General features: G+C 61.1%; 1 protein-coding gene across 2 annotated transcripts; it reads left to right on the plus strand.

Moving 5' to 3' along the window:
• The first annotated feature begins 894 nt into the window (after positions 1-894).
• RAB24 (RAB24, member RAS oncogene family) lies at positions 895-9,369 on the plus strand. 2 transcript variants are annotated; one of them, XM_073355100.1, is made up of 9 exons: positions 895-998; positions 3,058-3,344; positions 3,894-3,962; positions 4,294-4,372; positions 4,922-4,989; positions 5,484-5,583; positions 6,908-7,027; positions 7,588-7,650; positions 8,883-9,369. In XM_073355100.1, exons 2-9 carry the CDS (start codon positions 3,228-3,230, stop codon positions 8,945-8,947), a joined length of 681 nt encoding a protein of 226 aa, XP_073211201.1. In that variant the 5' UTR covers positions 895-998; positions 3,058-3,227; the 3' UTR covers positions 8,948-9,369. The 2 variants fall into 2 exon arrangements, with proteins under 2 accessions (XP_073211201.1, XP_073211202.1); XM_073355101.1 differs by having other exon boundaries at positions 6,908-6,958.
• Positions 9,370-14,279: the final 4,910 nt, after the last annotated feature.

The raw sequence follows: 14,279 nt of genomic DNA on the forward strand, positions 1-14,279 counted from the left end.
CGCGCTATCTCAGAGTGTGCCCGTGGGGGGGGGTCGGGGTGCCCGCGGGGGGGTCCCGGGGCGGGGGGGGTGCCCGTGGGGGGTCCGGGTCCCGCGGGAGCTGGCGGGGGGAGTGGGGGGTCACGGGGCGGGGGGGTGCCCGTGGGGGGGTCCGGGTCCCGCGGGGGCTGGCGGGGGGAGTGGGGGGTCCCGGGGCGGGGGGGTGCCCGTGGGGGGGTCCGGGTCCCGCGTGGGCTGTCGGGGGGAGTGGGGGGTCACGGGGCGGGGGGGGTCCCGCGGGGGGGGGGTCCGGGTCCCGCGGGGGGAAGTGGGGGGTCACGGGGCGGGGGGGTCCCGCGGGGGGGTCGGGGTGCCCGCGGGGGGGTCCCGGTGCCGCGGGGGGTCACGGGGCGGGGGGGTGCCCGTGGGGGGTCCGGGTCCCGCGGGAGCTGGCGGGGGGAGTGGGGGGTCACGTGGCGGGGGGGTGCCCGTGGGGGGGGTCGGGGTGCCCGCGGGGGCTGGCGGGGGGAGTGGGGGGTCACGGGGCGGGGGGGTCCCGCGGGGGGGGGTCGGGGTGCCCGCGGGGGGTCACGGGGCGGGGGGGTCCCGCGGGGGGGGGTCCGGGTCCCGCGGGGGGAGTGGGGGGTCACGGGGCGGGGGGGTCCCGCGGGGGGGGTCGGGGTGCCCGCGGGGGGGGGCGCTCACCTGTAGGGGTTCGGGTAGCGCTGCCAGAAGGCGGCGAACACTTGGTCCCAGGGCCCGCGGAGGACGCCCAGGCTCGCGCAGTGCTTCCCCATGGGCTCGCCGCCCCCGCCCGGCGCCCCGCGGGGGGGGGACGCGGCAGCCGCTTCCGGGACAGGCCGCGCGCTCGCCCGCTTCCGCCTCCCGCCCCGCGCGCACTTCCGGTCCCCGGAGCCCCGCCCCCGGCCCCGCCCCCCAGTGCAGCCGGGAGCGGCCCGCAGCGCCGAGCGCCGAGACGGGCCCGCGGGTTCCGGGGCCGCGGGCACCATGCGGCCGAGGTGAGCCGGGAGCGGGGCCTTCCGACCGGGACCCCCCCCGGCTCCGGCCGCAGCCCCCCCGGGACCCCCCCAGCTCCTTCCCCGCACCCCTCCCGGGACCCCCCCCGGCTCCTTCCCCGGGACCCCCCCCCCGGCTCCGGCCGCAGCCCCCCCGGGCCCCCCCCGGCTCCTTCCCCGGGACCCCTCCCGGGACCCCCCCCGGCTCCTTCCCCGGACCCCCCCCGGCTCCGGCCGCAGCCCCTCCCGGGACCCCCCCCCGGCTCCTTCCCCGGGACCCCTCCCGGGACCCCCCCCCCGGCTCCTTCCCCGGGACCCCTCCCGGGACCCCCCCCCCGGCTCCGGCCGCAGCCCCTCCCGGGACCCCCCCCCGGCTCCGGCCGCAGCCCCCCCGCCCCCCCCCCCCCCCCGCTCCTTTCCCGGGACCCCCCCCCCGGCTCCTTCCCCGGGACCCCTCCCGGGACCCCCCCCCGGCTCCGCCCGCAGCCCCCCCCGGGACCCCCCCGGCTCCGCCCGCAGCCCCCCCGGCTCCTTCCCCGGGACCCCCCCCGGCTCCGGCCGCAGCCCCTCCCGGGACCCCCCCCCCGGCTCCTTCCCCGGGACCCCTCCCGGGACCCCCCCCCCCGGCTCCGGCCGCAGCCCCCCCCGGCTCCTTCCCCGGGACCCCTCCCGGGACCCCCCCCCGGCTCCGGCCGCAGCCCCCCCGGCTCCTTCCCCGGGACCCCTCCCGGGACCCCCCCCCGGCTCCTTCCCCGGGACCCCCCCCCCGGCTCCGGCCGCAGCCCCCCCGGGACCCCCCCGGCTCCGCCCGCAGCCCCCCCGGGCCCCCCCCCAGCTCCTTCCCCGGGACCCCCCCCCCGGCTCCGCCCGCAGCCTCTCCCGGGACCCCCCCCCGGCTCCGCCCGCAGCCTCTCCCGGGACCCCCCCCCGGCTCCTTCCCCGGACCCCCCCCCCCCGGCTCCGGCCGCAGCCCCCCCGGGACCCCCCCGGCTCCGCCCGCAGCCCCCCCCGGGGCCCCCCCCCAGCTCCTTCCCCGGGACCCCCCCCCCGGCTCCGCCCGCAGCCTCTCCCGGGACCCCCCCCCGGCTCCGCCCGCAGCCTCTCCCGGGACCCCCCCCCCGGCTCCTTCCCCGGACCCCCCCCCCGGCTCCGGCCGCAGCCCCCCCGGACCCTTCCCCCGGGCCCCCCCCAGCTCCTTCCCCGGGACCCCTCCCGGGACCCCCCCCCGGCTCCGCCCGCAGCCCCCCCAGGCCCCCCCCCGGCTCCTTCCCCGGGACCCCTCCCGGGACCCCCCCCGGCTCCTTCCCCGCAGCCCCCCCCCCCGGCTCCGGCCGCAGCCCCCCCGGACCCTTCCCCCGGGACCCCCCCGGCTCCTTCCCCGGGCCCCCTCCCGGGACCCCCCCCCCGGCTCCGCCCGCAGCCCCCCTGGGCCCCCCCACTCTGCCTACAGCCCCCTAGCTCCCACCCGCTTGGGAGCCCCCAGGCCCTATCAGGCCCCCCCGCCCCCGGCTCCACCCTCAGCCCCCTGTCCACCCCAGGTTCCCTCCCACCCCATGACCCCCCCCTACCGGTCCCCCAGACTCCTGTCTCCGGTTCTCTCCCCCCCTGCACCCGAGCTCCTCGTCAGGCTCCTCCCCTCAGCTTCCTCTGCTCCCATGCCACCCCCATGACCCCCCCGGCTCCTGCTCTGCTCCCCCCCCGCCCCCTGTACGGTTTGGTTGTTGCTCCCCAGCCCCTTGGCTGCTCGCCCGCCGTGCGGCCCAGGACTCCCTCGTGCAGTTTCTGAGCCCCGGGATTCTTGGTTGCTGCCTTCCCCTGAGCTGTACGGCAGCCTCGGGGCCCCGAGCGGAGCCCGTGATGTCGGTGCTGCGGGTGGCCAGGGCCCTGCGTTGCACAGCTCCTTGCTCTTCGGCGAGTGCCCCGTGGCCGCCCAGCCTGTGGCTTCCATGGGCCTGCGGCTGTCGCCATGCAGGAGGCTATAGCTGGCTTGGCAAAGGCAGCGGTTTCCTGCCCACGGTCTGTAGCGTCAGCTCGTCCCTTCCTTGGTGTCTCCTTGCTGCAGGTGAAATTCTCCGCTTGACTCTTTCTTTCCTTGGCTGCGTACGGCGCCCCGGCACTGGCCGGCTCTCTCGCTAAGGCAGGTAGAGTGAGCTCGCGAAGGGGGCCTGGGATCCAGTGGCAGGCACCAGAGGGAAGCTCTTGGCTCGGGCCCAGGCTGGCAGTGGCTGGAGAATGAGTGGGCAGCGTGTGGATGTCAAAGTAGTAATGCTGGGGAAGGAGTACGTGGGCAAGACCAGCCTGGTGGAGAGATATGTCCACAACCGCTTCCTCGTTGGACCCTATCAAAACGTAAGCATGCCCTCTGCCCAAGCTGCCTCGGGGATCCCCCTGGGAGGAGGCAGGCTGCCCGCCCCACTCATGGGGACTCGAATGGCTAAAGGGGACCTTGATAATTATCACAAGGCAGCTGGGATGCCAGCAACTGGGAGCAGAACATTGGCCAGGTCTCTGGAGGCAGGTCTGGCTCCCTGGCTGCATCTGGCCCCTCACCCCACAGCCTGGCTCTTCTTGCCTACAGGTAGAAAGCTTTGCAAAGACTCGTTTGAAATTCCAGCTGAAGGTTTTGTTTATAGCCCAAACACATCCAAGCCCCTTGGATCAGTGCTTGAGAATCAGTGGCCACGACTAGAAACAAAGGGGAACTGTCCAAAGAGTCACACGACACCTAGTGCAAATGAGCTTGGGCGAGGGAGTTGGCTGGTAGGGAGACTGGCTGGGACTCGTAAAACCCACTGTCCCTCTACGGGGTGCTTGGGATGGGCAAGCTGAGAGGCGAAGCCTGAGGGACCAGGAAATGCTGAGCGAACTGCTGCGTCCATCCCTTCTGTTTCTGTTTAGACGATCGGGGCTGCGTTTGTGGCCAAAGTGATGTCCGTTGGGGGCCGGACAGTAACCTTGGGGATCTGGGTAAGTCTGATCTGAAACGGCTTCACGACCTTGCCAGAAGCCCACAGCTCTAGGTGCTTAGAAACCTGTGGGCCTTTCCCCACTTTCGGATTGGAAACTGCTGTGGGAAAGGGTGCCCTGGCAGCCAGGGGCTCTGCATGGAGTGCCATTGAGCAGCTGGCTTCTCCCGTGGCCATCTCTAAGTCCTAGCTCGGGTAACTGTCCCTGTTCTCTTGTTGCTGGTGCCTCAGCTTGGCTGGGCACTCCCTGGCTGGGCGGGAGGCACAGAGCCAGGCTGGGGCTCTCACCCATGGGGCATGGAAAGCGATGACTTGTCTATTGTTCTTCCTAGGACACAGCTGGGTCGGAGCGGTACGAGGCCATGAGTCGGATATACTACCGAGGGGCCAGAGCTGCCATTGTGTGTTACGGTAAGGGCTTTGCCCAGGGCGCCTGGCTGTCCCTGCAGCCATGCTATTCCCAGCACCTGGCAAGGTGCTCCTCACCCCAGAGCGTGCGTTGGCACTAGTCTGTAGTGGGGAGAGGGGCTGGCCCACCAGGCCCTGAGGGAGCTTCCTCTGTAGGAAATGAGGCAATCCACTCCCAGCCCGTCTGAGCAGCGAAGGCAGAGGCCCCTGGCAGTATGCTGCTAGCTCCTGTCTATTTCTTTAATTCCTGGAAGGGGAAATTTTCAATGTTACACTAAACACAAGGAGGGGCTCAGATACCAGGGTGGAGGGTGGCACCTTCCCACACCCCCAGCATCGAGGCAGCTTTCTGACTACCTGAGAGGGGGTCTCCAGGGCTGCCGAAGCTGTGTTCAACTCTGAGCGGAATGACTCCTCCCCGAGGCCTCTGTTCTTGCTGGTTGGGGGTCTTGCTGCACTCCCTGCAGGCACAGGGCAGGCCGTGGCTTGGGGCGCGGCTAGCTGTGGAGAATGCACTGGGCAGGGCAGGGGCTGACTTCTCTCATCTCCTAGATCTCACAGATAGCAGCAGCTTTCAGCGAGCTAAGTTCTGGGTGACCGAGCTGCAGAACTTTGAGGAGGTGAGTTGCTCTCTGCTCCCAGCCTGGAGCTCTGGGCGGTGGGGTTAGTTCACGCTTTCCTTCTGGAGACGCTGCGTGGGTGAACAGTTGGAGGGATTTTCCTTCCTTTGAGCAGCTGGTTCCAGAAGTGGCCAGGGCAGTGAGAGCCCCACCGCACTCAGCCCAGCATAAGGCTTGGGGCTTCCCCACCTGTCCTTCTGCTGGCGGGGGTGTCTGCCTCAGGCTAGGGTTGGAGACTCACTGCACACAGGTGCTGTGCTCCAGGCAGTGGGTGTGCGGGCGCACCGGGGCAGTCTGCATACGCCTGTATGGGGGTCAGTATGTGACCGAGCGGGGGCAAGGCCTTGTGGTGGATGCGGCAAGGTGATTGTGGCTTGTGTGGGAAGCGTGCTTGGGGAGAGTGCATGCATGGGGGGTTTCCTAGGGGTGCCTGTAAGCTGTTCTCTCTGAGCAGTCTCTGCACGGATGACTGCCCTGTTCTCTCCTTGCTCCAGAACTGCCGGATCTATCTGTGTGGCACCAAGAGCGACCTGTTGGAAGAGGACAGGAAGAAGCGGGGCATTGACTTCCATGATGTGCAGGATTATGCAGATGGTACGTCTCTGCCTGTCCTGGGAGCACACGGCTCTGCCCTGCTGCTCCCTGTCACCCTCGCGCTCCAGGGGAGGCAAGCACCACCCCACCGTGCTCTGCTCTTAGCTTCAGTTTATGCCAGTCAGGTGCTGGCCGCCTAGCACGTTAGTCCCAGCTCAGCGGGCAGAGTCTTTGGCTCTGGCCAGTATCAACAGGGGAGCCAGTGTTCACCTGCAGAGCTGGAGCCGAGGGGAGATGAAAGGATGAGAAGCTGGATATGAGTCAGCAGTGTGCCCTTGTTGCCAAGAAGGCCAATGGCATAGTGGACTTCATTAGTAGGAGCATTGCCAGCAGATCGAGGGACGTGATTATTCTCCTCTATTCAGCACTGGTGAGGCCACATCTGGAGTACTGGGTCCAGTTTTGGGCCCCACACGACAGAAGGGATGTGGATAAATTGGAAAGCGTCCAGCAGAGGGCAACGAAAATGATCAGGGGGCCGGAGCACATGACTTACGAGGAAAGGCTGAGGGAACTGGGCTTGTTTAGTCTGCAGAAGAGGAGAATGAGGGGGGATTTGATAGCAGCCTTCAACTACCTGAAGGGGGGTTCCAGAGAGGATGGAGCTCGGCTGTTCTCAGTGGTAGCAGATGACAGAACAAGAAGTAATGGTCTCAAGTTGCAGTGGGGAAGGTCTAGGTTGGATATTAGGAAACACTTTCACTAGGAGGGTGGTGAAGCACTGGAAGGGGTTACCTAGGGAGGTGGTGGAATTTCCTTCCTTTGAGGTTTTTAAGGCCCGGCTTGACTGATTTAGTTGGGGTTGGTCCTGCTTTGAGCAGGGGGTTGGACTAGATGACCTCCTGAGGTCCCTTCCAACCCTGATATTCTATGAAAGGGAAGGTCTTGGCTTGATTTGCCGTTAGTTTTCCCACACCCTTAGGGGGAATTAAGCAGGAGCTGGGAATGTCACAGTGGGAGCTGCTCAGTGCTGAGCCTGTGCCCTGCCCACGCTGTGCCAAGTTCAGAGCATGTCCCCACCCACAGAAGAGTCTTGGGCTGGTCAGTATGCCGGCTGGTGGGAGATAGTGCTGACAAGTTGCACCAAGCCAGCTAGGGTGTGGTGAGGAGCTGGGCAGAAGCGGCACTTCCTGTCCTTGCGGAGGGGCTGGAGCCAGCTTGTTCTGCCTGCTGGCTGCCTTTGTGACTCTGGCAGCAGCCCTTGCTTCAGGGTGGTTACCAGGAGGAATCCTGGGGGCGGCGGCGGGGAGCCTCCCCCCCACTGCCACTAGCCCTGATGCACACAACACAGGCACCCTCTGGCACTAACCTGTTTGTGTTGCAGAGATTAAGGCTGAGCTCTTCGAAACCTCCAGTAAGACAGGCCAGAGCGTCGGTGAGTTGCCCCTGGCGGGTGCCTGGACAACAGCAGCAGCCACAGCAGGCTGCGGGGGTGGCCGTACAGGTTAGGGGATCGCTGTCTTGGCCATCTTCCTACCTAAAGATGTCCTGTGCACCCACCCCAAGGTGTGCTCGGGAGCTGGCTGCTGACGGGGTTTGTGGGAGAGCAATGCCAGGGAGGGGAGGGGAGCAGAGCGCCTGCTGACCAGGAATGGGAAGAAGTTCAGCATAATTACTTGTCTGTCCTATCAGGACTAATGCAGGGAGCAGGCTGTGGAGACCACAAGTCCCATAATGCCATGCACTGGCTGGGCTCCATGCTGGGACCCTGGGCTGCACATAAGCATTACAGGAGAAGGCAGGTGTGGGTCACACCTGGCCCTGGCCCCTTTGGCTCCCTCCGTGGTGAAGCAGATTCTGCCCCACTCCTCTAGTGCTGGAGGGTGAGTGCAGTGGCTCAAATGAAGTTCCCTGCAGCAGGCTGTCTGCCCTGCCCCAGCCTGCTACCCAGGGCTTCTCATCAACGCCCCACACTGGGGAACAGTCTCCTCCTGGGAGCCCGGCCCCACTGCAGTTTGTGCTAGGAGTGCGGAGGAAGCCCTCATTCTCCCCTTCCTGTCCCAGATGAGCTGTTTCAGAAGGTGGCTGAGGATTATGTCCAGCTCATGGCCTTCCAGGTGATGACAGGTGAGTGGCAGGACAGGACCCGCTGCCTTGCGACCCACGCGCCAGCTGAGTCAGTGGGAGTGAAACCTTTCCGCTCATTCTCCAGCTGGGGTGGGTTTGTCATGCTGCCTGAGGGGAGCCCATGGGTGGCACTTCCCCTTCGTTAATGCTCCCAGTTCAGCCCAGGCCTACGTTCAGGGCGTTTGCTCCCTCGCAAGGGTCGTGGTGGTTCAGAGGTGGGGTGTTTTCTGAGCTGCCGGCGTGCAAGGAGCGGCGGCCCGGCTGCGGCTTCCCCCAGAGTCCCTGCAGGATCTGTTCTCAGTGCTGCAGCAGGGCCCTGCTGTTCCAGACCCATTTTCTTCATTTGCTGCTTCTGCTGAGGCTCCGAGGTGAGATGCAGGGACGCAGCCTTCATTGCACCATCAGCACAGCTCGCAGCAGTGGTGCTGGGCTTCAGGGAGATGGGGCAGGGGGTGCTGGCTCCCCCTTCGCCTCCATCTCTTAGCAGGGACTGATGTCCCCACACGCTGCTGGAGAGTCACCAGTGCACACGAGAGCAAGACTCCTGTGTGTACTGGGGTGCAGGGAACGATGGATTGCCCCAGGGCCTGCGCCAGGGAGAACAGGTTGGTGTCTGACGGTGAAGGGGGCATGTGCCATGGAGGACGGCGCTGGCAGGATGAGCTCCTAGTTAGCTGGAATTTTAAAGGGCTGCTGTCAACTTGAAAATCCCATTTCCATCTGTTCCAGGGTGACTAGAGCAGAAAGGCTGGAGAGAAACACTTCTCTTTAGTTTTTGTTGGGTCAGTTGCATTTCCTATCCCGTGCTCTACGGGCAGGTCTCACTCCTGCCCTGCCCTGCCCAGTGGGTGCGCTCGGCCATGCGTTCCTCAGCCCTGGGAGGGGGGCTGGTGTGGAAGAGGAAGCAGGCAGGCATGTTCCTGGGCATGGGCCACCGGGGCCTAACCCAAAAGATCAGCAGGAAACCCTGCAGGATTGTTCTTTAGTTTGAGGGCTCCCTGATTCAAGGGGCGTGATTAGAGAAATGGATTCTAAGACTGGTTCCACTTGTATGTCTGCCCTAAGCTCTGTCTGGTGCAACCTGGCACCCACCGTCATGTCCTTAGTTTAGTAAAAGGGCTGGCAAACAGGCTGGAATGGTGGCTACTGATTCTGTGGGCTGAAACCGAGCATCCAGCTGAGCGGGGCACAGAAGAGGCAGCAGCCCCCTTTCACTCGTCTTCTCTTTTCAGAGGGTGAAGGCGTAGACCTGAGCCAGAAGAACAGCACCTACTTCTACAGCTGCTGCCACCACTGAACGCACCTCCTGCTGCCAAAATAAAGCCAGCCTGCTGGGGTAGCAGGTCCTGCTCTTCGGACTGTTTGTTTTCTGCCTGCTGTACATAAGCTGTAGGGAATGCCTGGCACCCTGGAGTACGGGATCCCCGCGCCTGGCTCTCCCCTCCATGGGACTTGACAAGCAAAGCTGCTGTGGTCCTAGAGGAGAGACCGACTCTGTTCCACTTTTGGCAGGACTCTGCTGCCTTGTGACGGACACCAGGTGCCTGCACATTAGTGAAGAGTGTTTGGAATAGCTGCTTTCCCCAGCTGGCTCCTTGCAGCTCAGGTCATGTGTAGCTGTGGCCAATGTGTTCCATGGGATATGTTGCCTGATTCTTTGGAGGTTACTTCAATGGCTTCTGTTAAGTTATACAAGTGTAAATAAAGTGCATTGTGGTCCATGAGGCCCGTTGGGTGTTCTTGGGGAAGCCAGGGCTGACAGAGCTGGTGCTTTGGGACCTGTGACTGTGGAGATGTACCTGCCACAGGAGGGAGGAATGTGTCCCTTCAGCAGCAGCTGGCCAGGAACCTGCACCCCCTACTGTAGCATGAGGACATGGCTCCCAGGCCCAAGGTTTTCACCCTCCTCCAGCTCACTGCAGCTGTCCCTGAGGAGGGACCAACCCTCCCCAGCTCCCTCTGTGATTTGTGTTACTGTTGTGCCTCTCTAGCTTCCTCTGTTCCCTGGCGCCTCTGGACTTGCACCACAGCCAGGCCGAGTTCAGTCAGTAGAGATGCTTAGTCAAAGGCTCTGAAGAGCTTGAAATCTGTCCCTCCCTTGGAAGAAGCGGTGCCTGAACTGACCCGGAGGGCAGCTGGGCTGATTCACAGCTCTCTGCCCCCTTCACCACTTCCTGCCCCTGGCTGGCTTACAGAAGCCCAGGACTGGCCCAGTGCTCTCTTGCCACAATACGCAGCTCCAGCCACTCAGGACTGATCTTAGCCTTATGACAACAGGTGGTGGGAGCCTGGGTCTGATGTGGTGGTGGTGAAATGCAGGATACCAGCTTAGACATTTCCCTCCCAGTGTAGGTGAGCCAGTCTGGTGCCTCTGGGAACTGGCTCTCAAGTTTCTCACTGGATAAGTGCACTGGAGAATAAAATCAGCCTCAGCTTTAAGCAAAAGTAGAGAGAGGATCAGGTCACCTCATTTATCCCAAGCTCTGCCTGTTCCTTCCAGTACCATAGATAAGACTTTCTTGACTGGTTTCCATGTCAGGCTGCAGCAAACCCTCAGGACAGGCCCTTAGTGCTGCCTTCAGCTAGAGAGCATTCTGAAGCTTGTGAGCCAATTCAAAACCTTTGAGGCTCTCTGGCCAAAGGGACTTCTGCCCGTGGCTTGGCTCCGGGGAGCAAGCGTGGAGATTAGTGGTCCATGCTTACTTCAGCGCACACACCAGGATCTCAATTCCTTTCCACATACCCAGCACTGTTCTTGATCAGCCAATCTTCCCGAAAAAGGCCCATATACACTCCCACGATGCTGCTTTGTAAACACTGCAGACCTGCCACCCCACCCCCCAAATGGGTAATGGTGGTGTCAGTACAACCTGAGCGGTCTTCTCAGGCACTTGAACATTTCTTCCTGAGATGGAGGCGGGGCCCAAGGCACCCCATGAGCACCGGGAAGTGCTGCTGTAGCCGAGTCTTTTGTGCACGGGCAGCCTCTTGCTGGTGGTCTTGGCCCCAAAGACCTGGATGTTGTTGTGCTGTTTCTCCCCAGGCTGTTGTGCATCCTTCTGGGGAGGCAGAAGAGATCTCAGCACCTAATTCTGCAGATATCACCGGGGATAAAAGATGGCTGCTCGCTCCCACGCCAACACTTCAGGGGGCAGCGGCGGCTGGAGTTGGAGCCTTGGGCTTCTCTTGGAATGGAGACTTAGCATCCAGCCGCAGCGCTCTCACCTTCTTCTTGCCCGTACCATTGTACCTTGCCTCCGCTGCAACGGACTGGACGGGCTCTCGGAGACAAAGGGCAGCTGTTGCAAGACGACCCTAGACCCCTGCGCGGTTTTCTGCAGGCCGGATCCCCGTAGCGACGACTGGCTATGAGTATCGCAGCTTAGAGGCTAGCCCCGCCCAGGGGGGTGCCTGAACGGCTGGTCAGGCCATCGCGAGGTAACTTCCACTCCCCCCCGTCAGTCCTCCAGAGGAGGTAACAGGATGCACGGCACAGACATCTCGCCCCAGTCTGTTACTCGTAAGGGCTCAATCCCCCAAGCCCAGCACTTCCTGGGTGTCAGATCCAGCTGGGAATCCCAGAGATTGTCAGAGCCTCCAAAGAATTAGATTTAAAAAAATGAAAACTCCAATGGTGGCATTAACATGACTCAGACTCACTCAGTTCTGCTTTTCGGTTCAGCTCATTTGCCATGTCAACTGGGAGGCAGAGACTCTGCCGTTGGGCACTACAGAAATTACGCTTTTGGAATGAGCCTAGAATTACCTTCCCCAGAATGGGCAGCTTGCCCTAGGCAGGGGGGAGGGGGCATTAACCATCTCGAAGAGCAGGGCTCTAACTTGTGGGGGCTACCAATTTCTTCACAGCATCCCAGGAGAGTCTGGTAGCTGAGCTGACCTCTCTGGGTGGAACTCATCCACACGGGGAGATGTACATCACTCACTGGCTGTGCGCCTCGCAAGCCGTCACTGCACAGAGACCACATGTAGACTCTCATGCTGCTTGTTAAGCAGCAGCTGCCCGACCTCAGTGAGACAAAACACACACAACAAATTCAAGAGTAAAGTTAAACTTTACTTTACAGTAATTGTTTTCTTCTATATACAAAGAATTACAGTACATAATCTGGGAGCACCTGGAGAAGGCCAACCCTCTTTTCATTATCATAAGTTTCACATACACAGCCAACAGTCTAAGGGGAGCAAAGTGAAATTAATCAATGGTCCAAGACTCTCCCCTTCTCCCTCTTCTAAAAATAATAGATATATACTGTAAATATATAAGCCTCTCTCACTCAATCTCATGTTCTTTGTACAGGACGTGTGGCAGGTGAGTTCTGTGTAACACCATTACATTAGACAATCTTTCACAAACTCCCATGTGCTGTGTTCATCCACCATCCACTGCTCCCTGCACACACATACAAATAAAGCACCGGACAGTCATGGCAGGGCACAGTGACACTTGGCAACCCCTTCCTGCAGTTGTTACTCAGGCACTATTCCCAGTTACTTCAGTGGAGGTTTTGCTACGGCATGGGCCCTGCCCGGTGTCCATCTCACCAGCCCCAGGGCAGCGTGCGTGCGTGCGGCCTGATATGATAGACTTGGGGTAGGAACGCTATCATGCGTATTCTTCATTCAGCTTGTTAGCGTAATCACACTGAAGCAATTTGCCTCTACAGCCCTCTTCTCTGCTGCGTGACCGTGCGGTGTTAGTCCTAACCTCTTAGTTCCTGGCCCAGGGGCCGGAATATCACACTCCCAGCTGGAGCTTCAGCTGAAGGAAGAGGAGGGTAGTTTAAGCACAGAGCGCTGGCCATGCCCCACACGGGGGAAGGGGCGCTTTGCTTTTTACAAATTTTTCTCCCCCGTGCTTCATACAAACCTGATCGATCCCTCATGTTTCATCATTTATTCCTCAGGGTAAGGAGGGGGAACCCCTCCCTTGGTCACAGCAGACAAGGGCCCTGCAGGGGCACGTCTTGCTCCAGATGCTGAACTGTGGGGAAGAGAATTCCCCTGTTCAGTCCTGAGGATCGCACTGCAGGCTGGGGGGCGCGGAAGGAACTACTGGACTTATACAAGCCTAGTGCAGTGTTAGGGAAAACCAGTGCAACGGGAAAGGGCCAACCCTGAGGCTGAGCACAACTTTCCACCCCCAGTTCTGCTAGCCAACTGGGGGCTAGCCAAGGGGACAATGGTAGGAGCTTTTCAAAGCCGTGTGCACTTTACACCAGGCTCCCGCTGGCCTAACAAAGGCAGACCTGGGGGTAGGGGGCAGAGTGCCAAGTGTAAGCAAGGCCAGGCCTCTGCTGTCAAGCTGCTCTGACCAAAGCTTGGAGCATCTTTCACTTGCTAACACACAAACTGCTTGTTAGAAAATACAGAACTTCCAGCACCATTAGCCCCTGCCCATCTCAAGGCAGTGATCTTGCTAATGCTTTAATTCCGTTCTCCTGTGTATGACTGATTGGTTCTCAAACTCCTGTATCATATAGGTCTGCAAGCAGCTTAACTGATTTTGTTCCAATCCTTTATCCTCCCTGCAGACACCAACAGAGCATGCTGACTGTTCAGTTTGCTTTACAGGTTCCCAGCATAAAGGTCCAAAATCCATTTCCTCTATGTCAACGGTTCTGAAACATCATAAACCTGAAGCCAGCTCAGTCCCTATGGCAACCCAGAAGAACATACATGTCCCAGCGCACGCACAGGTCCTTTTTTAAAAAACCCAGAGACTCGCTGGCAGCTTGGTCTGGTTTGAAGGCATCTCAAATCTGGGTAACATCAAAACAATCAGGGTGTTCCTGTGAGCCCTGTCCTGTCTGTTTCAGTGACTCTAACCGAAGGCCCAGCCCAGCTACCAGAGAAGGAAAGGATTCAGCTTGCAAAGGAACTCCTGGCGTAGGGCTGGGGGACGTGAATTCAGCCCTACTGTTCTGAACAGCCAAACTCTGTACAATAGCACCATGAGAGCCCAAGTACTTAGCCAAGGGCAAATTTAAGATTACAACTTTCCCTAGCAACAGGACACAGCACTATTAATTTGTAGAGATTTCCCCAAGAGGTAGATTGAGTTCTGCCAGGCCTGCCACCACAGCCACTCCTCTAGCCCATGGTGCAGCATATCACTCTGCTGCCAAGATGGCAGAGGGGGCTGGCTGACTTCAAGAAGAACATCACATCAGGACGTCTCTAAAGGAAGGAATCTGCTTTCATTTAGTGCCCGGTCGCCAAGAGCCCTGCTAGCAGGCTACATGCAAAGCTCCCGCTGACGCCAACGGGAAAGTGAAGGAAAACCTATTGACAATCTCCCTCCTTACCTAGATTTGTCCCTTTTCCACGGGTACAAGAACCCAATGAGCAGGGAGGCCTGTCTACATTAGAAAAGTTAGTAACTGGATCACTACATATGCTTCCAATGGTGCAGTACTAGTAAGCGTATGTCCTATTGTAGACAAGCCTCAGGCAACTTTGACACCACGTCCTGAGAAGCTGTTCAGAACAGATGTCTGCACTAGTTATCACTGCAAGTTCTGCCGTAACCTTCCCAGATATCAGCTAGGTTCAGATGGTGTACAGCTGAGCACGCGTATCGGTAATGTAGGGTAACATACATTCGAGAG

This window comes from Lepidochelys kempii, chromosome 8 (assembly GCF_965140265.1).
Source record: "Lepidochelys kempii isolate rLepKem1 chromosome 8, rLepKem1.hap2, whole genome shotgun sequence".
NCBI lineage: Eukaryota > Metazoa > Chordata > Testudines > Cheloniidae > Lepidochelys > Lepidochelys kempii.

What these genes read in the sequence shown, in the direction of transcription:
- RAB24 (XM_073355100.1), top strand. Translation starts at nt 3,228, where the DNA reads ATGAGTGGGCAGCGTGTGGATGTCAAAGTAGTAATGCTGGGGAAGGAG. An exon ending in TCGTTGGACCCTATCAAAAC is followed by an intron (nt 3,345 to 3,893) that starts GTAAGCATGCCC and finishes GTTTCTGTTTAG; the next exon opens with ACGATCGGGGCTGCGTTTGT. An exon ending in TGTGCAGGATTATGCAGATG is followed by an intron (nt 5,584 to 6,907) that starts GTACGTCTCTGC and finishes TTTGTGTTGCAG; the next exon opens with AGATTAAGGCTGAGCTCTTC.